This window comes from Emydura macquarii, unplaced genomic scaffold (genome assembly GCF_026122565.2).
Source record: "Emydura macquarii macquarii isolate MOO-44397 ecotype Brisbane River unplaced genomic scaffold, CSIRO-AGI_Emac_v2 contig_794, whole genome shotgun sequence".
Classification (NCBI taxonomy): domain Eukaryota; kingdom Metazoa; phylum Chordata; order Testudines; family Chelidae; genus Emydura; species Emydura macquarii.
In genome coordinates, this window is record NW_027130931.1 from 30,357 (window position 1) to 56,355 (window position 25,999).

At 40.5% G+C, this 25,999-nt stretch overlaps 1 protein-coding gene across 1 annotated transcript in view; it reads right to left on the reverse strand.

The window, feature by feature from the left end:
* The window catches only part of LOC137149633 (VPS10 domain-containing receptor SorCS2-like), a 152,669-nt gene that overhangs the window by 14,725 nt on the left and 111,945 nt on the right, over positions 1-25,999 (reverse strand). Inside the window, exons 13-20 of the mRNA XM_067543160.1 lie at positions 23,196-23,316; positions 20,391-20,524; positions 19,496-19,624; positions 16,970-17,141; positions 13,328-13,514; positions 9,334-9,467; positions 3,335-3,458; positions 1,359-1,471 (exon numbers count right to left, since the gene is read on the reverse strand). Coding sequence (XP_067399261.1) covers positions 1,359-1,471; positions 3,335-3,458; positions 9,334-9,467; positions 13,328-13,514; positions 16,970-17,141; positions 19,496-19,624; positions 20,391-20,524; positions 23,196-23,316 — 1,114 coding nt within the window. The remainder of the gene's footprint in view (positions 1-1,358; positions 1,472-3,334; positions 3,459-9,333; positions 9,468-13,327; positions 13,515-16,969; positions 17,142-19,495; positions 19,625-20,390; positions 20,525-23,195; positions 23,317-25,999) is intronic.

Here is a 25,999-nt window from a genome sequence, read left to right on the forward strand (position 1 = left end):
AGCTGCACATAGCTTTACATTAATTAGCTGAGATTTGAAAAGCTCTTTGAAAATTAGAAATGCTATTATCACACACATCAAAGAGCTCTAATGGGTATCATGGGAAAGAGTAAATTGAAGCCTAACTGGTTTGCAGGTTTACCAGAACTGTGCAGTGGGCATGTAACCTTCCAAAATAAAATTTTCAAAAAGCCCCTAAGTCTCACTGAAATTCAGTAGGACTTTCTCTTCTAAATACCACCATCACTTTTGAAAATGTTACCATTCGTCACAAACCATTGTGTTGTGGGATATATACAGGAAGGATATCATGAGATTTTAATGAAAAGCACTGGTCAAATCTCATAGTCCTTAGGTTAAACACTCTCTGAAAATCCAAATGATTGTATCTAATTGGGGGGAAGGAAGACACCGATCAGATGATGCACATTATGAAATGGGTTTAAGAGGTATGCATGATAATGTAAATTCCATTAATTTGGCATTTAGTAGGTGTTGGGTCATAAACTGGGGTGAAACAGGTATAAAATAAAAGATCAGACTTTTGATCTGTTTATACTGGTGCAAATCCACTGTAAGTCCACTGACTTCACTGGAGGCCCTTTGACAATATGACTTCCATGTATGTCCCAAAATTTCCTTAGTGATAAATATAACTATAAATATTTACCTTATAACTTATTGAAATGCTCCACAACAGAATTCAATATGTGCCTATTTTTGGCAGGGTATGCATCTGAATATTATCGTTCAAATGCTCCCTACCTTAATGGCATTACTCTTTATTGATGTCATAATGCTGTTATGAGACAAGATGCTTGATTTAAGTAATCTAATGATATTCAGGGTTCAAATCTGAGTCTAAATTGTATTCATAATTGCATTCAATATAAAGTGGCTGCAGCAAATTAATTCCTTACATATTTTCTGTAGTTTTTGGAGTTATACATGCAAAGCTGTAAATTATTATTTAAAAAAAAATATAATCAAAGACTATGTCTTGTATATTATAGTACCCTTTGTTTAACCCCTAACTACATCACATTCATGCTTCACTTTTTTCCCCAAGGTCAACAGTATTGGCTAATATTTCCACCTGGCCCCAAAAGCCCTGAAAGCAGTATTTATTGTTAATTGCCAATTAGGCTGTGTTAGAAATGAATTGACAGTATTGCAGTAATGTAATCTATGGCCTGTATACACAAGTGCCTCTGGTCTCAAACTGCTTCTAAATGTGGCTCATGGGGAACGTTTTATTGTTCTGCTCTGTCTAGTTTTTTCTAAGTGGGAAGGCATTAACTTAACCTTCAGCTTTATGACTGGAGAAAGAGCGGTTTACGAGCAAACTGAGAGAGCACCTTTGCAAGAAGTCGTGTTACTACCAGGCCTATGTCTTCCCTCCACTCTGGTATGTTGGGGTTGTACATGTCCAGATGTTTAGTAAACTTTAGAGAAAGCACTTGAAAATGATCTGGAAACAGGAAAAAGAAACATTTGTGAACAATTCAAAGAGAAAAATAGTTCTGTAGAAATAGTAGAAATAGTAACTCTGGAAAAAAGCTCTGTTAGCATTATTATTATGTGTATTTTCACAAGCCCTTGCAAGACCCATTTGAAGGCCAGTACCCCATTGTGCTAGATGCTATACAAAAACAGACCAAAAGACAGTCCCTGTCCCCAAAGAGTTTACAGTTTAAGTAGCATGGACCAATAGTAGCTTTTGTATTTTCCCCCTCGACATGGCATCTTATGTCTAAATATTTCTAGCCACCAATCAAGGACAACATGGAAAATGTTAAGTCAAGATGCATAAATTTCACTGATAATTATCTTTAATAATTTTTTCTTAATATATCACACCACACAAAGCAGTGGTTTCTTTTGTTTTTAATTGATCCTATGGACTTGATTCTTACTAAATCATAAACATCTGGCTCTTGTCCATTGAATGTTCCCTTTTTCATGCAAAATAAATACTTCATGTTTTCTATAATCTAGCTGTGCAAATAGTAACATAGATGATATGCCAATGGCTAACTACTGCGTTTTTTAAAAGAACAAATAAGCTACGCTCACAACATGTCTATGAATATAATCCAAAAATAACTGAAATATTAGAAATTGACAGTTCCTTAGCAAACAGGACTCTAAACGCTTTCCTTTCTCCTCACAGGCTCCTTGGAAGCATACCTGAAGAACCCAATGCAAAGCAGAGAAAGAGATCCCTTGGAATGTATGAATGATTCAAACTTGATCTCTTGAGCAGTTTAGGCAGAATCGTATTTTTATTTTTATTTTTTCTATGGATTTTTTTATTTTCCTCAACCCCAATGCCCCGGTTGGTCTTTGACTCAGGATTTGCCAATACTAACAGCAGCTGCAGTAGTGAAAAGTAAGAGGCATGATAGGCTTACAAGCCATGCTAATGGGGTTATGATTTTAAAGCTTCCTAAAAAACTGGTGGGCTTATAAATGGTATTACAGGCATTCTTGAAATCAATTTGTTACAGGGCAAAAGGTTTGCAAAAGCTCTATTTAGCTTGAATTCTGATGTTTACTATTAAGTTATATTAAAAAGCATATTAAAAATAGAAAGGGCAGGGTCTGCTTGGAATATTAGGATAACAGCTAAGTATCATTCAATGTGTCCCCAGGATATATGTAGGCTTTTAGCTCTCCATCTTTGCAACTTTAACAGAGTAAGACGTATTAGCTATCCCTGATATCCAGATTTGACAGCACATATACAAGTTTAAATATTTCCTCTTCCTTCTTATGTTTTTCAAGCCTCATCAGTACATTACACAACAGAGCAAAATACATTGTGATAAAATGCAGCACATTAGTTAAGGGGTCATTTGACATTTTTTAACAATGCTCTTTTTAATCCAAACTCCTAGAGAAATGCCCAAATCATTAAGCCAAAAAATAGAGAGAAAAAGAAAAAAGAGAAGCTCTTATCACAACAGGCAAATTATTTCATGCTGTAAGCATGTGCCCTAATGAATTTATCTTCTCTTCTCTCACATCATTCTTCTATAGTAAGATCAACCGAATGACTAAAAATATTATAAAAATATATACGTTCTACAGTATTCTACAATTATGGCCCAAAATGTTGCTTTAACAGAACTGTTATCTGTAGTGCTTTGGAATAACACTGTAGCATTTTTCTATAGGTGATAGAGGTCAAATTCTTACTTAGTCTTTCTCCATTCATTTCAATGGAGTTTCACAGACCAGTTTCACAATAGGTTCTGGTCCTTAAGGGCAATTGTAAAGTACATACAAATAAGGAACAAAAAAGTACAATGAGGGAGTAAAAATGTCTCACCAAAAACTTGGACAATCTTGGAATCTTGCAGCATGGAGTTCCCACAGGAGGCCTGCACTGTAACTCTCACCTCACCTGTCTCGGCAAACCTTGTCACCAAAAAACTGTCCAAAGTGAGAAATGGCTAAAAAAGGAGGAACATTAGAAAAAGAATGTCAGGAAGCATTATGAAAGAAGTGTTCATGTGTGAAGGACTAGTGATTGAAATGTACTGGAAGGAACAATTAATAGATTAATATCACAGAAAATAATCAATCAATGGCTAGCTAAGTCAGTGAATTCCAATTCTCTACCACCAGGTATGCTTGCCATATGTTGGATACTTGAAAACTAAAATAGTCCTTCATTCAAAAAAAGCATGTATATACTTAAACAGTGTTTGACTTGGGAGTTACAAAGTCAAGGGAAATATATATTTTAATGAGCAAAATCCTCCTCCTAAAATAACTGAGAGACTATTAGGGTTTGATACAAAGCCCACTGAAATGAAGGGAAGACTCCCATTGACATCAATGGGCTCTGCGGCAGGCCCTCACTGTGCATAGGCCTCTAGAAACCTGGGTTCAGATTGATCAATTACAATTAAATTAATTGCTTGGCCTGACTTTAGTGTCCAATCCATACAGGTGCGCTGTTGCACGTTTGAAATTCCCAAAGGGACCAGAGGTACTCTGTATCTTGATGAATTAGATACTTAGTCCATATTTGTGCATATCACAATATCACCTGATTTGCATTCTGGGCTCAAGAATGGCCCAAGACTACAATAATGGACTGGTGCAGGCCAGGATTATGATGTAATGGCACAACTGCAAGAGAAATTGTGTATGGTACTCATCTGAACTGTTCCTCCCTCAAGCAGCAATTTTAGGCCTGGTCTACACTACAAACAGGTCGACGGAAGCCGTCTTACATCAATCTAATCATGTATGCAGCTACACTACCACCTCCCTTCCGTCGACGTAACTCGCCTCTTATGTTGTCTTAAGTACTCCACCTCTGCGAGAGGCGTAGCGCTTAATTCAATGTTGATGGGTCGACTGAGAAGCAGTGTAGACTCAGCATTGTTTAAGTCGACTGAATTGGCCTCCAGGAGGTGTCTCACAATGCTCCGCTATGATAGCCCTGGTAATCATTTTACACTCCGCAGCACAGCAGCCAGGTACACAGGAAACAGCTCCCTCCCGTTAAAGCCCCAGGAACTTTTGGAGTTCAGCTCAGCTGATCATGGTGACTCAACACCCCAAATGCGTTCCAGCATGGCATACAGAGGAGGTGGTGGATCTCATTGGTCTGTGGGGAGAAAAGAGTCTGTGCAGGCACAGCTCCGAAACAACCAGTGAAACGTAGACATCTACGAAAAGATCACGTGGGGCATAGAAGAGAAGGGCTACATCAGGAACACACAGCAGTGCCATGTGAAAACCAAAGAACTCTGGCAGGTGTACCATAAGACAAGATACCAAACAGTTGTCCTGGTTCTGCACCATAGACATGCCGCTTTTGGAATGAGCTGCATGTGATTCTTGGCGGTGACCGCATTGCTACCTCTAAACGCAGTGTGGATACCTCCAACGAGTCTGAGACCTGAGCCACATCAGGCAACAACGAGAACAGTCTGGATGAGAAAGAGGAGAATGGGAGCCCAGCAAGTGGGAGATTCATTCTCCCCAAGAGCCAGGACCTATTTTTAATTCCAGAGCAGTCCCGCTGGTCGCAGGACAGCACCTGGCTGAGTGTGATGCCAGAGAAGGCACCTCTGGTGAGTATGCAATTTCAATCAAACTGTAGCAGTTACATGTTCTTATATTTTACGTTTAATATGAAGACAAAGTGAGGTGCAATGGGTATCTATTTCCCACTGGCTGCTCCAGCTACGCAGAGGGTGCCCCCCGGAAAGGACTTTTATGGAGGTTACTCGGCAATCCTTTGCAGAAGGTTTCTGAGGAGGGCTGCCTTGTTTCTTCCACCGCTGTAGGATACTTTCCCTTGGCACTCCAGGATTAATTCTGCTGGCATCATTGCAGTACAGAGCATGGCAGTCTAAGGACCAGGTCTGTACCCAGATGCTTGTAGCATCTGCTCCCTTTCTGCTTCTGTTACCCTCAGGAGACTGATATCATGTAGGGTCACCTAGGGGAGATGGCAAAGTTTTCATTACAAGTGCTTGTACTGCATGTGATCCCCCACCCATGGTGATTTCCAGGTCCCTCAACCGTGGTTTCCCTAACATGCCAGTGGTTTGACTGGCAGGAATTGGCGTGACCTCAATCTCCAAACCCAGGGTGACTACTACCAGCAGCATTAAGGGAGGTGGGGGGAGTTCCTGTGTCCTCTCGTGCCCCCATCCGTCCCTGGAGCTGCCTCTGACAAAGACCTCACTTTGGGAGGCTTAGCACTGGTCCCCGGTCTCCAAGCAATGTCCATGATGCTAAGGGGAGGGGGCATTGTCCACCTACCCACCTGTGCTCCCAACACGAGTTTCCCACAAGTTGCAGCACAAATCCCATTGTCCATGCTGCTGGGCCATACTCACCATGGCTGAAACAGCAAACCAATTCACTGAATAGCTAGGGAGACTGAATGTGTGTATTAAGTGGAGTGATTTTTAAATAGCAACTTTGTACTAGAGCCAGGATATGCCCTGACAATGGTTGCCTAATGCTTTGCATGCCTTATAGTGGAAAGTGTGGCCTTCAGCACATGCTGCACAACGGCAGAGAGGCTTTCGCAGATCAGAAGAAGGAAAAAGAACATGTAATGACACGTTCAAGGAGATAACAAACATCTCTGGAACAGCTGACAGGGAGCTAAGGGCCTGGAGATTTCATTGTCTGAAAAAGTGGACATGGACAAGAAGAGCAGGAGAACATGCCAGGAGCATGAACACACTATGCAGGATGAGATGCTGTAGATTATGAAGGATCAAAGCAGATTTATTGAGGCATCTGGTTGAGCTTCAAGAAAAATAGCTTCAGCCCAGACTCCGTCTGCAGCCCCAGCAGAACATCCTGCAAACATTTCCTATTCCCAGTCCCCCTCCTGCAAACATTCCAGGAGGCAGGGAGGTGGGGGGAGAGGGTCAGGGGCAGGTGCAGTATCCCTTCCATTCAACACCGGGGGAGGGTACTAAGAACAAAAGGCAGCCATTTGAAGACTTTTGATGGGCAAGACTTTTGTGCTTTCCCAGACTTGGTTTCTCTCTCCTCCCAATTTTATCGCATCATTTGCCCAAGGTTAAATTATTTTCCTGTTCTTTCAGTTTCTTTATGTTTGTGCAATAAAAGTGAACCTTTCAAGAATGAAATACTCTTAATTTACTTCAAGCATGGGAGCTTGGGGGGGGGGAAGGGGAGGTACATGGACACTGATGCAATGGAGGGGATGGTACAGGAAGGCACAACACAGATAAACGGTGCACATTACTGTGGGTCATTACTGAAATAGATTTTCAAACCTTCACGGAGATGCTGCATTCTTCTTATTGCCTTGGTATCTGGCAGCTCAAAATTAGCTGCCAATTTATCCATCTCCACCTCCCACCCCTGCGGAAACGTCTCTCCCTTTGCCTCACAGATCTTATGCAGCACACAGCAGACAGTGATAACAATGGGGACATTGCTTTCACTGAGGTCTAACCTAGTAAACAAACTGTGCCAGCGACCCTTTAAACATCCAAAGGCACATTCCATCTCTATTCTGCACTCACTCTGCCTATTGCTGAACCACTCCTTACTGCTGTCCGGATGGCCAATGTATGCCTTCATGAGCCATGGGAGCAAGGAGTAGGCTGGGTCTCTGGGTTCTACAGCCACTGCTCGTCATCCTGTAACTGCATAATGATGTGATCCCACCAGTCAGTGCTTGTTTCCCGGGACTAGAAACGGTTCAGCTGCTGTGTCAGCAGCAACTGGGAACTGTTTCATTCCATGGCTTTCAGCAGGGCTGCTTGAAGAACATCACAATGTTCCACGTGGCAGCTCCTGTCTTGGCTCTGGAAATACTGTAAATGTTTGCAATGCTCACAATAAGAATGCACAGCTGAGCAGGGTTCATGATTCTCAGGTTATGGTGTATGCACAGCTAAGCCAGGCTTTCGAAAAAAGGCACGAAAAAGTATGTGTTGTTTGCCATTGATATCAGGCTAGGGTGAGAGGGAGGGAAGAAACTGCATCATGGGAGGTCTAAATCATGTTCGCACTCCACCCTGCAACAATGTTTTGGTCCCATGAGGCATTGCAAGCCCTTCCCCAAACCCCCTGCCTCTAGGTGCACTGTGGGATAGCTACTCATCAATGCAAGTGCTCTTAATGAGGATGCACTCCACTGACACAATGAGCGTGGTGTGGACACACCTGACTGACTTAATTACTGCAGTGGCTGGATGTCGACTTAAATTAAGTCAATTTAACTTTGTAGTGTAGACATGCCCTTAATCTCTCGCTACATTGCACTCATACATTTAAAAATAATTATTTAAAAAGAGAATTTTAACCCAAATGAACAGAACAAATGAACAGCGTAATCCTGTCCTATTAGAATTATTTAGATTTTTAATGTTTTATGATCTACCTAACCTATCTACCCGTCCATGACTATGGTGTACGAGTACCTTTTTTGTCTTCTGCTGTTTTAGACTTAATTCTTAACCTTCATAACAAACTATAAATAATATAACATCATAGGCTTGGTCTACATTACAGCTGGCGGTTGACGGGAGATAAGCAAGCTACAAAAAAAGGCTTACTTACGACCCGTTCAATCGATCCTGCTGCATTGATCCTCAAGGAGCTGGCAGTGTAGACATACCCATAGAAATCGCCTTATTCAGAAATATATATTTTTGTGCAGTATTGCAATTCCCAGCACTGCTAATGATCAACCTGGTTGTACATAAATAGAAGCGCTTTCAGTGATGCCACAATCCCCAAATACATTACATCACTGTTTCTTTGAAGGTGGCGAACTGCAATATAATTGTGACTTCACTAAAGGAAATGGTCTGAAGCAGTAGGCTGATTCTAAATGAGAAATTTCCAAGGACACATAAACAGCAATAATGGACACCAAAGAGGTAGTGAAAGATGGGACCCTTTTCTTGTGAAGTTTGTTGGCGCTATAAGAAAGGAACACTGATGCATATGCTATGGGACTGTCCAACAGTCAGGCAGCGTGGAAACAGTTGGACATAAGAGTGAAAATGTGCTTGGGTTTCAGCAATGAAACCTCAGCTGAAAATTATACACTAGGTTATATACCTATTACGTGGGTTTAAGTCCAGCACAAAGACATTGGTTCTTGAGAGCTGCAATGATTATCAACTGCGTGATGTTACAAAAATGGAGGCATAGGTTTATGCCCAGAATGGAGCAGTGGTATTTAGACCTATTTGAGTAAGCGGTGAAAGAAAGAACAGCCTATTGACATAGAGAGTAATGATATGAATTCAAAAAAATTTGGACCCGATTTCTTCATACATTTGGATAAAGAATTCAGAGATGGCTCAAATAATGCCACACTTCCATTCCACCTGCAGTCCCCTCCTTCCCTTTTCTGTTTATTTGTTTATGTCTTTTTATTGTTGTTATTACCACCACCCTAACATGGTATGTTTGTGTTATTGTCTGAGACTGCGGCTTTCACAAACTATAAAGGGGCTTAATTGCATAATTATATTGGATATCCTTTGAAATGTATAGCTCTGGGTAACATATACAAGCTGCAAGTCTTTGTATTTTTTGTTTGTTTCTTGATGAAAATGAATAAAACGTTAATCATAAAAAATAGCAATAATGGGAAAGGTGCAATAGAGAAAGTTCATAATAATTTAATGGAGTTTAGGTAACATCTAACAGAAGGTGTACCTGGCTGTTTGAAACAGAAGGTATTCTGCAAAATGTCATGTAACTACGAAAGTATTTTCCTGAAAGGAATAGATGTTAGACATAATTTTTATTGAAGATAGGTGGAAAAAGTCTGCAATGAAACCTTGGGTGTACCTGAAGATTGTTTCCTATCCACCAGTAGAAGACTGTCAAGTTAGGGTTCTTGGGCAATACAATGGCTGTCAGATTCACCTCCTGGTTTCTCCCAATGACTGGAACCACTTCTAGATGTAAAGCCTGCAGTGGAGCTGAATAGAATTCCAAAAAAGGTCATTAATCAAGAATCCATCAATTTATTGAATGCCTCAGGTTTTTCTCTTGTTCAGCAATTCTCCAGCAGTCTCACCTGCACAGAACAAATTCCTGAACTTACTTTTCTCCCTTCTTGTTTTCTGCATGCATCATTGAAAAGAGCTGCTGGCATGTCCTGGAGGACTGCATTTTAATTAAACAAAGGATGTCACAAATAAAAACCCAGAGCAATGTGATTTATTGGTGCACCTGCAGGAGTCTTTCTTGTGTGTGTCTAACATAGAAGATCATAAGTACATTTAGCCGAGTTAAAAAAAATGATGGAAAAGGTAAGTAATCAAAGATAAAATTGGTGGAAATTGCACCAGGCCTCTGATATTTTTAAGGCAAAATCTGAGAAGAATGATGCTGACACTGTTCATTTTCATTACAAAGTATTAGCAGTTTCAGGCTAATACCCAGCATAATATCCTATTAATACATGCTTTACAAATCTGTCCATTAAAGGATAATTTATTTGCAAATTAAAAGGTGTAACTTCTGTACATTAAACATGTGCTCTTAGACTAAGTTTGTTCTTTTTGAAGTTTTACCAAAGGAGGCTGTAACTGCAACTATAAGTATTTGCAGGCAGTGCACAAAAACTGCATCACAGCATCTTTATTGGGTTCTTACTGTTGTCAATGGATTTTGGCTCATAAAATATTTACTACAATAATTTTATTGAATGAAAATCTTTATAGGAGGCATCTGAATTAATATTTGTTTCAGAAAAACATTCAAAGTTTGGAGGCTTATATCACTATTTTTTTTTACTTTTATTGCACCTTCCATTTCAGAAACCCAAAGTCCTTTACAAACATTGATTCTGTCATTATATATGAATCCACCCTATTATTTCTCACTGCACCCATCACACACCTCTTTGTCCTTCAAAGCCACTAGCCTCAGTCCAGACATTGGTGTGAGCCTTTCCTTACCTTCTTTGCACTAATTACATCATTGTTTATTCACTTCCAATTCATATGCACTATGGGTATGTCTACACTAGCTGGAAGCATGCCTTTCATCCAGGATAGACAAACATGTACCAGCTTTGCTTACGCTAGCATACTCTAAATAGCAGTGTGGATGTTGCTGCATGTGCAGTGGCACAGGCTAGCCACCCAAGTATAAGTCTGCCCGATCCCTGGATCCATACTGAGGTGGCTAGCCCACGCTACAACACCCACACTCATTTTTAGAGCACTAGTTCAAGCAAAGCTGATGCATCTGTCTACCCAGGCTGGGAGGCACACTCCCAGCTGCAGCATAGACATACTCTGAGAGATCTCACCTCCCCAGGAGCAAGTGGCTCATATAGCATACACCTACTCACAGAAGCCAGATGGTGTGCAATTTTGTTTGAATATGAGTGTCTCTATTTTTATTCAACTCTCTCTCCACTGACTGTCTAAACAAGTTGATGGATTCAAGACATACTGTGATCTTAAGTGAGTGGAGACTTCTTCAATAGCTGTTTTAAGAAACTGAATTAAAGCACTCCTCCAGTTGCTGAATATCTTGAGGAAAATTCAGGAATGGTAGTAAAATCTCTTACGCTTGGAACGAACCTTTTATGACTTAGTAGATTAAAGCTGTCTGGATCGTCTACAAAGGGAAGACAGAAACCACTTAATTTTGAAACAAAATTTTTTGGGGCTGTCTATAAAATGTCTGGATTATTCAGATTAGCAAACAGGATCAATGTATTAATTTTGGAGAGTAATTGCATGTTGTTTCAGCTTTCCCAGAGAAAAGCACCACTCTCTGAGCTATTGTTTTACTCTTACAGAAGGTGGAATTATCTAGTTATTAGTAACTGTGAGTTCTTTTGATTGCCTGAGTCACAGCATCCTGGATGAAGTAGAAGAAGATACTGTGTTTTTGTGATCACACTTCTGAAGAAATATAATGAGAAACAATTAGTGATAAATTGGTTTGCAAGACTTTTGTTTGTCCAGGCTATAATTTAGTAACTTTAGTTTTAAAATTATACCTGGAGCTCAATACTAACTGACAAAAACAAACTCCTTTCACACCCACTGTGGAGAAGCAATGGAATACAGATCCATGTCCTTCCTCAAGTCCCTTTTTTTCTGGTCCAACTACTTGCTTTTCAAAAGAATTAAGCCTTGGCTCTAGCTTCTGTTAAAGTCTAGTAGGCAGCTGCAGCATCTTATCCTCTGGATCAGAGAACCATAATTTTGGTTCATCCTATTATGAAAAGTTTCTTCAAAGATCTGGTGCCTATCTGCCCGGAAGTCTGGGATTCTTCCTATTCATGGGGCTTGAGTTTAGTACTGACAAGTCTCAGGGACTCTGTCTTTGCCCCTCCATCCCTCAGAACTGCATTCCTACTGACTCGTACATCAGGTAAAAAGAATCCTAAGATATTGGTGTTTATGGCTTATTTTACTTCCATGATATTCAATGGGATAAGGTATTTCTGGGCCCACAACCTAAATTACTTCAGAATTTCCAAATTCCATTTCAATTAGTCTTGGTCATCTTCCTCAAACCTCACAATTTACCAGGACTGCATAAATCAGACGTAAAATATCTACTCAATCTGGACAAAACAAAATACTTTCGTAAGCCTCCAAGATGGTTTGTAGCATTTGGGTAGAAGTCCATTGGGGATATGAGGGGAGATGATACTCAAAATCAGTTTAGAGATTATCCTAGTGGATCGGCCTTTGTACTCAATCCTAATCAAATTAGTGTTCCAATACCAGATTAGACCTGGAGCAGCATTCATTTTATGCTTGAAAAATACCTCCCCCTCTGCAATTTATAAATCCACCACGTGAAACCCCATTTATATCATTCACTCATCACTACTCTCGCGATGTAGGAGTCAAATCAGAGGGTCATTTTGGGAAGGCAATCCTTCAGCCCTCCTGTAGCAGGGGTTGTTACTGCTTGTTCATTTCCTAAGAGTGGGGATCTGCAGAAGCAATTCTCAATGGAGAAAGGAAGATGACTCACTTATCACAGCAAATTCTCAGCATATATTGCTTCTACAGACCCACACTCACCACTCTCCTTCCCTGCTTCTTCTGTTTATCAAATCTCTTAGCTTGGCATCTAAGTACCTGACAATTATTGAATTAATCCTGAGAACACTACATTGTAAGGAAATGTTACTACCCCACAATTTAAAAAAAATAGATAATGAAACTGAGGCATAGAGATTACAGGCCTCATCCTGCTCCCTTTGCTTTTAATGGGCATTTTGCAATTAATCTCTATGGATGCAAGATAGGGCCCTGACTGGTCACACAGCCAATTGGGGTAAAGGAAGGAACAGAACCCAGATCTCTTTACTCCCAGTCATTTGCATTAATGACTAGGCGATGTTGCATCTCAAAGACTCTGACTAATAGAAAGGAAATATGGGCAGCTGGAGCCAAAGTCCATTTTCTATAGGCTTGCACTAAACATTCCAATCTGCGCAGAGGCTCCAATGTTTCCTGCTTTCTACTTGGTTTCAGGATTCATCATGGAGGGCACTCCCCAAAGCCTAAAGCTGATACTTAGAGAATGCAAGAGGAATAGCCTGCCTTTTTTGACTATATGCTTTGTTTCTGAGTTTCTATTTGACGTATCTAAAACCAGGAGAAGCAACAGCTGTTATGAGTTCTGAAGTGGGAGGTGGGGAGTGCACTACTGCATGAGCAAATTCAAAGACATGTATTTTGGTGGCAGTATCTTTAATACAATTTCTTCCTGAAATCACTGCCCCGCAGCTGTGGTCAACTTATTATGCAGTTGCAAAGGTGAAACCAGAGAAAAACAAAACGGCACAACTTACAATTAACTTGAACAAACACCACTGCTTCCTCATGCCCGGCCACATTCTCAGCTCTGACCGAGACACGGTAAATCCCAGGGTTCTCATAACGGTGCTGAATGGGTTCCCCTGTCATTGTGAGGTTCACATATATTGCCTTAAAGCCATCTCCAAGGTCCACCTGGTACTTGGTATTTAGAATATCTCCCTAGCAGAAGAAATAGATCAGAGATATATTGAACAGCCAGAAAAACAGGAAACAGTATAATTCCTAATTTGTACGCGGTAGTGCCTAGGAACCCCAGTCATGGACCAGGACCCCATTGTTCTAGATGCTGTACAGACATAAAACAGAAAGACAATCCTTGCTTCAGAGAGCTTAAGACAATTGGTGATGTGTCCTGTGTGTGTGCCTGTGTATTAATATTCCCTTATCTGTAACACAGTTCCAGTTTCTTGAGGATAAAATATTCCAGATTAGTCAACAGATTATAACTGCATTATGCTACACTGACCTCACCTGTGGATATGACCAACATGACTGTGTGGAGCAAACCTAATCTATAAGTATTCTTTGACCTTCTCTAGGTCTCTTAAGCCCTGCGCACTGTGCTAGCGAAAACCCAGTTGACTAAGCCTGGTTGGTAGCTTAGTGTTAGTATAATATAGTTAGCACAGTATTACTAGTGCTATCACAGCAGTCATATCACTTCAGACATCTCCTGTAATTTATTATTCTGCGGAGTGCTCATGAAAATGACAGTCTTTCTAAAGTCAGGCCAATGATGGAGACTGTCTTCAAAGTGCCACTCCATTAAAACTAAAGATATAACCACTTATGACTTTACATTGTCACTAGGCCACACACCATGGCTATTCATGACAGTGAGTATAGAATGCAGATTCTCCCATCTGGACAGGGCCACATGAATGGAGCAAAAGGAGAATCTTCATTAGCAGTTAGCAGTACATGGCCTATGATGCACATTTTAACAGTTCTAATTGCATCCAGGAAAGGCAGTCATACAGATACTCACCAGCCAGTTCATTATAATAATTATATGATTAGAAAAGAATTTCAGCCAATCACACCATTAAAAAATCATGTGTTATTGCCTCTCAAATGACTCTGAATTCTTTATATGTCCAATTACATTATTCCATTTCTACATAGATCACTCTCTGAAAAAGTCACACTTCAAAACCTCATACCAAAACATGATGTTAATGGAAGATCAAAGGAGGCAACAGCAGACAGGAACTTTCAGATCCTTGCATTACAAAGTAAAGGAAATCATTTTTTTAAAATGCTGCTGTTTGGATGAATTTTCTTCTGTCTTGTCTGATAAAAGGAAAAATGTTCACAAGGTGAGAGAATGTTCACAATAAAATCCTGCGTCGTTCTCAAATGCCTCAACTCCACAACGCATCACCCACAAAAGTAGTTTATTGCCTTGTATACTCCTCTGCTGTGAACATTTCCCTTCAAATCACCATTTTCCTTGGATACAGATAGGTGGAATTTAGTGGAGGAGACAATACCTTATTAAAGTTTAAAGCAAAGGAGATTCCTCAGTCGTGTGCTTGTAAATGCAATTCAATGAGGTGACACTAAAGTGCAAATACTGCTTGTTTGCTTTCTTATGCTAGCAAAGCACCTGCATACTATCTCCAGGTGGAACAGGAGTAATGCTCAATATTGTGAACCAGATTTGAGTTTTGATTAATGTTTTGCTCTCATAATGCCCTTCTTACTGTAATACTATTTAACGAACCAGAAGTTTTCAAATCTCCTATTTCATTCTCCAAAGTAGGAAGATAATAATGGCTTGATAACAAAAGAGGAATACAGAAAAAATACAGCTACATTCAATGGAACTTGGAAACATCCACATGGTTCTTCTGAAAATAGTGGATTTTCTTGACATTGTTTATTCATGTACTTTGTGGACTGAGTCAGCATAGCCTAGGACCCCTTATTTTCTTCTTGTTATTAATATTATTACTCTTTATAAACTCAGTAATGTATCACCCATGAAACTAATAAGAGCAATAAACTAATATTGTGTGACATATAATCTCTTTGGTGTTAGTGGATCTACCCCTCAAACTCACTAATTGTCAGAGGACCTAATTGATCCCTTGTGTAAAACTTGCTTTTCTGTTTTAAGTTCTACCTTATGTTATGGACTTATTGATTCTCAGCCATAGGGGGCAGCAAATTGTTAGGTTTCTTGTAAAGGAGACTTAAAGTTCAGAGTATTATACATAGCTATCACTAATGGAGAGAGAGAATACCATTCCAACGCCGGACCTTTGAGCATCTTTGCACATCTTTAGCTGTTATGCCAGTTGACAGAGAAACACATTCAAGCCTCAGAATTCATACTCTGGCAAAAATCATATTTTTAGATGCCCCATCACAATTAACAGAAATGATAAATCACTGAGCCCTCAGATTATAGCCAAGTGCTGTCTCTATTAATAATGAAATAGTGACAGCACAGAGAATTAGGAAAAGAAATGGAGATATATCTGACCTTAAATTACCATAGCTAAGGCCAAAAACTACTTAGCAGCAGATTCTGTCACACATGAAGTAGTAACTTACTCTGCAAGCTTTCCCATTGTCTTCTGCAGGAATGAATCAGGGTCCATGACTGTGCCATGCAGGCCTGCTGAAATGCATGAATTTCCTTCAGTCTCTTTGAAATCAATGGGATTAGTGACAGAGTAAAGTAGAACTCAACCAGAGAAAGGGTGTCAGAATCTGGCACTTAATGAGTAAGAGTTAAGAACTGTAGCCCTACAGATCAGACGGTTCTATTCTACAAATCAGACTGTTATAAATGTTGCCTCTTTCAGGAAATACAAAGAAACCTGTCTTTGTCAATCAGGACTGATACATAGTAGATGTCATAGTAGATGTTATCCTTTGCTACCTGGTGATTTTATGTTTTACTTGATTACCAAGAAGACGTGATTCACTTTTTTGATAGGTGAGATCAAAAGAGCTCAGTATCCACAATTGGGGCCCGATAGTCATAAGTCCCATTTTAGGCACTTACATAAAGTCCAGAAACACTTATGTGGGCGCTGTACCCTTTTGAAAATCCAGGACACGATGGCTAACTCCCATCCATTGGCAGAAATGAATCTGGGGCCCAGGTTGTATCAATAGCCTTGATGAAATGCATTAATTTATTTCAGGCTCCTTGACTTCATCATCCTTCCATGCCTTTACTGAGGTTGAACATTTATATGTATTGATGTTGTCTGTACTCCATTGTCCACATGATTTAAGTACAATTTCTTTACATCTCACTTTAGTCCTGTCCGACACTGAAGACTGGAATTCAAAGCAGATCAAGGAAGTTGGGACTTAAATCACTTATGCTAAGATTTTCAAAGTTGCTGATGTCTTTAAGGAACAGTGGAGAAAAACGCTGTTGAAGGGAAGAACCTAGTTTCTTAGAGTTGCCATTTGTGTAGTTCACATTTGGTTAAAGGGATGGAGCAATAGCAGCAGAAATGCTTGCCACATGTTTCTTAACCACAGGCTAATCCCTGTTCACACACCAGCCAGAGAGCAGAGAAATTAGTGCCTAGATGTAACTCCAAAACCAGCACTGACATTTTAAAGAAGAGGAAGTTCTTCATTACCTGCTCTTGTATGACAACGAAGGTGATGTCTTCTCCAGGTTTAACAGCCAGGCTCTCTCCTTTGATGCTGATCTGCAGTCTTTTGGGAGCAATCAGTGGACACATATGCTGGGCTAGATTCTGCTGCAAGTTGACACCACCTTCACATACATTAGACACCACTTTCCTATACCTGCATAAAACAGTAAGCAGTGAGCACAAAGGACTGAAGAATAGCGGGCAGGCGTCTTTGTGGGACACAGCAGGACAGTATAACAATGGCTACTACACGGTAATCTACTTTTAAATGGGGCTAATCAATGTCCCAAAGATCAGATGGAAATCAGATCGAGCAGCGTCTGCATTACCGAGGAGCTAATTCCAGAGCTGATGAACTACTTTGTGCCTATGCAGCTCTGAAAACATACTTTTTGCATAACAGAATAATAAAATATAAAGCCTGACAAAGACTGGTTGAGGGTTAACAAGGAAACACTCAAGATTATACTAATTTTATTCAGGTTTGTAATTTTTAACCATTCTTTTCAACACAATTTATGTTTCATTCATCGGAGTTCAAACACACTAAATTACAGTGGCCATTCATCACTACCAAAAAAAGCAGGATTTTCACTGATAAAGCAAATACCAGCAAACTGTGATTCTCTTGCCTGATTTTACATTTCAACATTTGGTCCCAATCTACACAACTGAAAAAGATGATGTTATTGCCAGCTGCAACTTATTCTCAGCACAGACATCATACTACATTGTAGTGTATGTTCTGTGCTCTATTGTTTACAGGTCGCTAAAGCTTTCCTTTGATTCTCAGTTCCTCACATGATTAGGAAAAGAATCTATTCTCCGCAGAATTCTTTGCCCCGGAGAAACGAGGGGAAGGAGAAAGAGCATGAGAAGCTGAGTGAGGAGACATTTATTCCTAAAACTGTAAATTATTTGAATCAGAGGCTAAATTGCTCCAAAATAAAATTAAAGGATTACAATTAAAAACCTTGAAAGGATACCTGTCAACTTGAAAGTCACATCTAAAAACTGTGTAGCTACTATTGTTATAAATAGCTTCTAAGAGTCTCAGAAAAGAATTTAGAGAAAAAATATTTCTCTCCCTCTTTTCTGATTGTTTATTTTGGGCCTTTGAGCACTCTTCTCTACATGGTGAGTTGCATCTCTCTCATGTACTACTCTGTGGGGAGCACATACACATGCTTTAACTTAGGCTCTGCAAGAAGTTGGTTACTAGCAATAGTAGCAGCAGCACTGAAACTGAACAGACACCAATTGGGGTGCATACAGGAGACAAATGGGAAGCAGTGCATTGTTGCCGATATTAGTGATTTTTCACTAGTCTCTTGTTGTTCTGCCGCTTTCTTGAAAGCACCAGCTCCTGGAAGCATGTGATTACCTGAGAATCTCAGCTTTCATATGCTTTTTAAAAAGCAAGTTTCTAACTCTCATGATTGAGGAGAAAAGCCGGAAAATGTCTCTCTCTGAAGCAGATTTCACTCAGAGGCCAGCAGCTGTAGTAGGCAGGCTGTGGCTTGACAGTCCTTGAACTGTGAAGCGGGGTTTCACTCTGAGGCCAGCCCATCTATTCCCTGGTCCCAGCGTTCTCCTGGACAGACTGGGGGGCTGAAGGAAAGGGAAAGGTTGGAGGCCCAGGCCCTCTCTCTCTCCATTGGTCCCAGCCCAGAGCCCCAAGGGGAGAGGTGTGGAATTCCTCAGTTGCCTCTTCATAAGGCAATCTTCTTCCGTGTCCTACCTCTTTGTTCTTTCTTTAGCTTGTGATATGGTCGCAGCCCACTTCCCCCCAGTGGGAGTTCCCAGTAAATCCCAGCAGCTCAGTTAGTCAACTGAGCATTCCCCAGCTCTCTTCCAAGTGTCCAGTTATTCTCCCTCAGCAGGGAGTCTTCTTCTTCTTTCATATGGCTTGGGTAGGTAGCAGTGATTACAAAGCAGGGAGTCAAGGGAGCGAAAAGGGTCCAGACCCTGTCCTGTGGATTGCTTTGTCCTCAGAAGTAGCAAACTCACTTCCTGCCTTTGGATAGCCTCTCCTTCATCCTCCCTCTCTGTCTGACTGTCAGAGTCTCCTTTTGAGTAGATCCTCCATTTGGAGTATGCTCTGCACCGCTGAGAGGTGGGGACCTCTTGGCCCAGTATTTCTTTAGTCACTGCGTGGGATCTATAAACTTTATCACACCCCTAAAGTCTTAAATACCACAAAAGAAATGAAAAACTCAAAATCTCCTTAAAACAGTTTTTAAAAGGAAATTTTTAAAAAATCAAGACATACTATTTAAAAACTGCTCTATCAATTTTAAAGAAAATCAAGTTGACAGTGCCCTGGCCCTTCCTGCAAGTCCTAGCCCTTCCCCCTCCTAAAACCCTCCTATACACTAAACCTACCTATGGACAATTTTGATATAAACCATTTAACTACAAAGAGTATTTACTTTTCCCTGAGGCCATGTTGTAATCCTCTGCTGGAGTGTTCTCCCCTCTGAAGCTGGTAAAATATTAAATACTTACCCAGTGCTGCTTGTGTAGGCCTGCCCTAATATGCAATCTTCAGGGGGCGAGTCTGGGTTAAACCAAAAGTTAGCAAAGCACTTGCTGGATTCTGATTTCAGAGATGCTGAACGCTCAAACCCATAATCACTGCAAAACAAACCCAATTCATCTGTTAGCTCCCCTGCTTTATTAATAAATCTGTTTTCTGTGGTTGGGTGGAAGTAAGGGAGAGCCTATTTTTAATACTATCTCATATCAAGCCAGCACACAACATCCTGAGCCCAGTTCTGCCCTCCAGGTGATTTCAAAGGGAGTCACGAATACCTGAGGGCAGAACTGGGTCCAAAAAGTTTTGTGAACGAGTTCCATCAAATTCTCTCTATTGGCAGTTTAGTTTTTTAACGGGGTTCTTTTACCACTTTTTCTCCTCCACTTCACTATTAACAAAAGAGGATTTGCATTAAAGACAATAGATCAAATCCTATGATCATCACTCAAATTTTGCTCCATTGGAGTTCGCCTGAGCAAAACACCAGGATTTGCCTAATCAGGTGAAAAAAACACCACCTGACTTCAAAAATGTTTATGCTTTTATGGTTTTGTTTTTCTAAAGAAACTGCACATCACTAAGCTTTTGTAGCAACAACAATAGATCCACATAACTCTGCCAGGCTATGAAATTCTATATAATTGTTTGCAATACCCACCCACATAACCAGTAATAGAATTACTGAAGTAATTTTGCCTTTTAAACAGGAACAGATGTAACATATGGGAAAACAATCTCTCATTCAGATCCTGTTGGAGTGTTTTATTGTTGTTTTCGGTATGGGAAAGTTGGGAGGTTTACACATCCCAGACTCTCACACACTTCATCTTTAGGATAACCGTCATAATCCATAAAAAGGCTCACCATAAGAAATCAGAGTTCGCACACTCGCAAACTTTGGATGTGAGAGCAGATGTGAAACTCCTCCCTTTAATGCACCATGATGAAATCTTCCTCTTCCGAAAACTTCTCTGCTGACCCATGATGCAGCGATTACCCTGAACATTAAAGCACAGGAGTGTAAAAACCAAAGCTATGTGAACTTTTGTTTTTCTGTGTTTGTTCCAAATTGTACTGGCATGGACTCCACCGACTCATGACTTTAGACTGTAGCCAGAGAAAGGCTGGTCTTGTGGCTAAGGCACTGCACTTCAACTCAGGAAATGAGTTTCATTCTTGACTCTGTTACAGGCTTCCTGGGTGAATTAGGTCCTAGGATGCATCAGGTGAGATATTTCAAGTAGAGAGTGGGAGGTGTTAGTACCGTTATATAAGGCGCTGGTGAGACCTCATCTGGAATACTGTGTGCAGTTCTGGTTTCCCATGTTTAAGAAAGATGAATTCAAACTGGAACAGGTGCAGAGAAGGGCTACTAGGATGATCTGAGGAATAGAAAACCTGCCTTATGAGAGGAGACTCAAAGAGCTTGGCTTGTTTAGCCTAACCAAAAGAAGGCTGAGGGGAAATATGATTGCTCTCTACAAATACATCAGAGGGATAAATACCAGGGAGGGAGAGGAATTCTTTAAGTTCAGCACGAATGTGGACACAAGAATAAATTGATATAAACTGGCCATCAGGAAGTTTAGACTTGAAATTAGATGCAGGTTTCTAACCATGAGAGGAGTGAAGTTCTGGGAACCACCGTCCAAGGAGAGCAGTGGGGGCAAAATACCTAGCTGGCTTCAAGACTGAGCTTGATAAATTTATGGAGGGGATGGTATGATAGGACAGCCTAATTTGGCAATTAACTGATCTTTGATGACTAGTGGTAAATATGCCCAATGGCCTGTGATGAGATGTTAGATGAGGTTAGTTCTGAGTTACTACAGAGAATTCTTTCTGGGTGTCTGGCTGGTGAGTCTTGCCCGGATGCTCAAAGTTTAGCTGACCACTATATCTGGGGTCAGGAAGGAATTTTCCCCAGGCAGACTGGCAGAGACGCTGGGTGTTTTTTGCCTTCCTCTGCAGCCAGGGGCCCAGGTCACTTGCTGGTGGATTCTCTGTACCTTGAAGTCTTTAAACCATGATTTGAGGACTTCAATAACTCAGTCATAGGTTAGGGGTCTATTACAGGAATGGGTGGGCAAGGTTCTGTGGCCTGCATTGTGGAGGAAGTCAGACTACATGATCATAATGATTGCTTCTGACCTTAAAGTCTATGAGTCAAGACTTTCAAAAGTACCTAGTGATTCTGAGTGTCTCGATTTGTGGTGCCAGATGTGAGACACCTTAAAAAGCCCTGGTTTTTCAGATGGCACACCTTATGTAATACAGGCCCATTTAAGATGTCTCTGATGGGCACCCAAAAGCAGAGATTCCTGAAATCTTGTTACTTCTGAAAATCCTGTTAGTTTCTTTAAGCCTCAGCTTCTCATCTGTAAAATGGGAATACTAATACCTTTTCACCCCCTTCTACCCTTTTATATGTCTTGCCTGATTACACTTTAAGCTCTTCAGGATAGGGACTGTCTCTTACTATATGCTTGTATATCTCCCTAGCTCAATGAAGCCCAGATCTCACTTGGGTCTTTAGGTGCTACTGTAATATAAATAAATAATAATGCCAATAGTAATTAACTGTTTGAGACAGTGATTTATTTTTGTAGCACAGTTCAGCAACTGTACAGTTTCATACTCAAGTATTTTTGCCTGGGGAATGGTCACTTAAACAATTACTGTACTGGTAAGTGGGTATTTTTAAAAACTCCACCAATTTTTAAAATAATTTCAGTAGTTTCCAGTGTCTGAAACGCCATGGAGAGGTGCAACTGCACTGTGTTATTGTACTTTTCTTGTTAAGGCTAGGGGTTATGTTACATACTAAGTACACACCTAGCACGTTCCGGGTGATGAGGAGCATAGCAATAGTGATAATGCATCCAGTGAATAAGGGCTGAAGGAAAGTTTGGTTGGAATAATACAGAATGGCAGATGAATAAGAAACTTAGACAAAAAGGCACAGATAGAGTAAAGGGAATAAATTTACAGAGAGAAGAGTAAAAACAACAACGACAGTGATCATGACTAACAGGGATATATCTTGTTTGATCCAAAAGGATCACAAAACGGTCTGTTCAAACAATACACTGTAAAGAGAATACTACAGGGCATGTAGCTGCCCAAAATTGAATTTGGCCAGGACACGGGGATTAACATAGTATTAATGCACTGGTACAGAATTGTATTGCCCAAAACAACTGGACTCTAATACATAATTAATCCACTGAGAGTCTAAATTACTTCTGGAATGGGTTTTACTTCTGGTGCTTTACATATGAGTTCAGTGCATGGTCGGGAAGTTGGCAGAACATATAACTGCACGTTTAAATTGCTTCAATCAATGCTACGGGTGTTAGTTTCCAGTGTGTGCCTAACTTCTCACTATCCATCACGACCACCTATTCCTGAGGCAAGTAATTAAGTAAACTACTTCCTTCCCCAACCCAGTTTAGGTAATAAAAGGAACACAAAATCTACTTCGTGTACAATGACTGTCATTCTGAAGTCACTGATAAAAACAGCAATGGATTATTTTCATCCTTCTGAATTTCACTCTGGGTTTGTCAAAGCTGAACGCTGAAATCCACACTCATTAGTAAATGTTTGTGCAAAAGCATTACTTAAGCACTATATATTATTAATACAAAGTCCTTGTGTGTCCAGTACCTGTAGATCTGTGAGATCCCAAGATTCGTAGTCATCTTCAGTGCATTCCCTGGGGAAAGATGGCCTGAAGTCTACTTTTACCAGCTCCCAATCTGAACGATAACTGATGTGTCCAAAGACTCTGAACAGAAAGAGCAAAAGTTAAGAGTGCTGCTTCTTAATTTATCTGCTACCCCTATTATCCCCCCCACCCTTTGATATACATTTTCAGGAGATCTCTGTGGGGAGAAAATGTCTGTCAATTGTCTGCAGAACCCTAAAATGAAACAGTATTGCTCATTTATTAGAGAACTACTTTTTTGTAGTAAACTATTCAGTGATCAAGATAGAAATATTCATGATTTTAATGGGGGCCTGACATTTTAGTTCATTATCCCATTTATGGCAGGATATTTTGAGAAGATAAGAGAGATAAGAGAGGCTGAGTGTTAGTCATTAGTGAAGTGGAATCAGAGTCAGGACTCCTGGGTTCAATTTCGAACTCCACAACTAATTCATTATGTGATGTTGATGCAAGTTCCTTAGTCTGTCTGTGCCTTAGCTCACCTCGCCATAAAATGGTAATATTACTACTGATCAAGCTCACAGGGATTTTGTGAGGTTTAATTAGTTAATGATTTGTAATGTATTCTTAGATTTGGGATGAGTGCAAAGCATGTATTATTATTTATAATTCTTTTTTATCAGTGCGTTGCGTGAGGAAATTCTGACTTCTGTCCCTAAAGAGTTATATCTAAGGCTCAGTACCCCCATAAATTGCAGTAAAGGCCAACGCAAAATAGTCCATTTCCTTCAAAGCAAACTGGGAACTTCATTGCTTTAAAAATGTGGCTTGTGCTTTAAAAGTAGCTGAAACATCCAAAGTCAGGCCATTTATTTCCAAAACAAAATGGTAAGTATGAAATCCAGCAACAAATTAGCAAGAATAAGGACTCTACTTGGGTAAAAGTCAGATATATCTGAGCTTTGAATTAGAGCCTCATTCAGACTCATGTGGCTTAATTGCCAAATAATTGAAGTCTGATTCTGAAGTGAACAGTTTCTGTTCAGTGCTTCCACAGAGCAACTATTCCAGGTTCTAGCAGCGTCCCCTGATTACTTTACTCCTTTTGTTGTGCACATTGGTTTGGCTAAGTCCACAGTAGACCCATGAGGTAAGTAGAAGATGGTAGGAACTGGGGCCCGTACTCTCTGGGCACTGCAGAGTTCTGTTACATGTTACATGGGACCTTCTGTCTCCCAGCCCTTAGAAGAGGTGGGACTATGTTAGGAAAGATGGGGGAATGGTGGATCTACTGCAACACACAGATTCACCATTGCACATGGATTGCTTTCTGTAGATTATGGGCACAGAAGTTTGATGGCTGAAATAGTAGATGTGGAATGGCTCCACAGGCTGAAGATGCAGAAAGGATTTTTTCCCTCTTCCCTTATGATTCTGCTGTTGCTATTCAGGCCCAGTGCATAAATGTGGAATTTGCTCATGGAATGCTGCCCATACTGTTACATTATGGCGATAGAGTTGTGCATGGTCATGGAAAACGGTGCCATCAACACATGAGGAGAGATATCAGTGTCTCATTGGCAAATACTAAAGTCCCTCATTAAACAGAAATATGTATTCCTCCACTTTGCCTATCTTCCTCCCTTTTATTATGTATATCCAGGCTCTGGGATCTGAGCAGTTAGATGATCTGTCTTCTGTCCTCTTCCCTCTAGCTGTGGCTTAAACAATCAGGAACAGCGCAGAAGCAGAAACAACATATACAAAATCTCAAAAAATGTTGTTGGACCAACTGGGGTATTATCCTAAAGGTATGTTATCCATTTCTCTTGGCATGTAAATTGCTCATCTGGATCTACAAGATTCACTCCTTTGTAGCTTAGTTTGCCCCAGGGAGCCATAATCTGCTACAGGCTCATATTCACATGGGAATTAAAAACTCTAGATAATGATTGCCTAGATAGTCTCATGGTTTCCCACAATGCCTATTGCAATATGACTTGCTAGGCTGGCAGGCATGAAACAGCTTTTGCAATGTTAGATTCCTGTTCCTTTTTTCATGCAATGTACTCAAATAAAGCAGACTTCATGTTCTGCTAATGCAGCTACCTGTCTCCATGACTCCTTCCTAAGCAGTTTGTCACCCAGCCACTATGGAACCTTTTAATCTGTTCGTATTTTTCTTTTTTGACACAAATGTCAACAAGTGAGGTCAAAATACAGGAAGCCACATGGTGCCAATGCCTCACTTGTGGCTCAGAAAAAAAGTATTTCCTAAAGAGCAAATGCATTTTCAATGTAATTCATACTATCCCTCTACTTCCTTCCATGCCCAACACCTACGCTAGTTGATGGTGGCCAGATACAGTGAGTAGGTGCAGTGTCAACCTAGCATAGAAGCATTGGTGCAAGCAGGTAATGTCCATGAATTTGTTTTGCTGGCAGTCAGAGTTCCCATTCAAGAACGTTCAGACTACTGGACTATTCTGAATGGATGCTTATGTTTCAGAGGGGATGCCAGGGTTAATCCAGCTCTGACAGAAATGAAGATTACTTACTTGTAACGGAAAGTTCTTCAAGATGTGTATGGTCCCTTTCTGTACTCCACACATGGGTACGCTTGCATTCTATGCGCCTGAGATTAGAGATTTGTTGCAAGAAGTGTCTGTTGGTCCACCCCTGTGCAGCTGTTTTCCATCTGTCCTGAATCAAGACTGTAAGTAGCAGTACAGACTGATGCCTCTCCAGTTCCTCTTTTAACCACAAATTAGATAAGATCCACAGGAGAGGGGAATGAGGG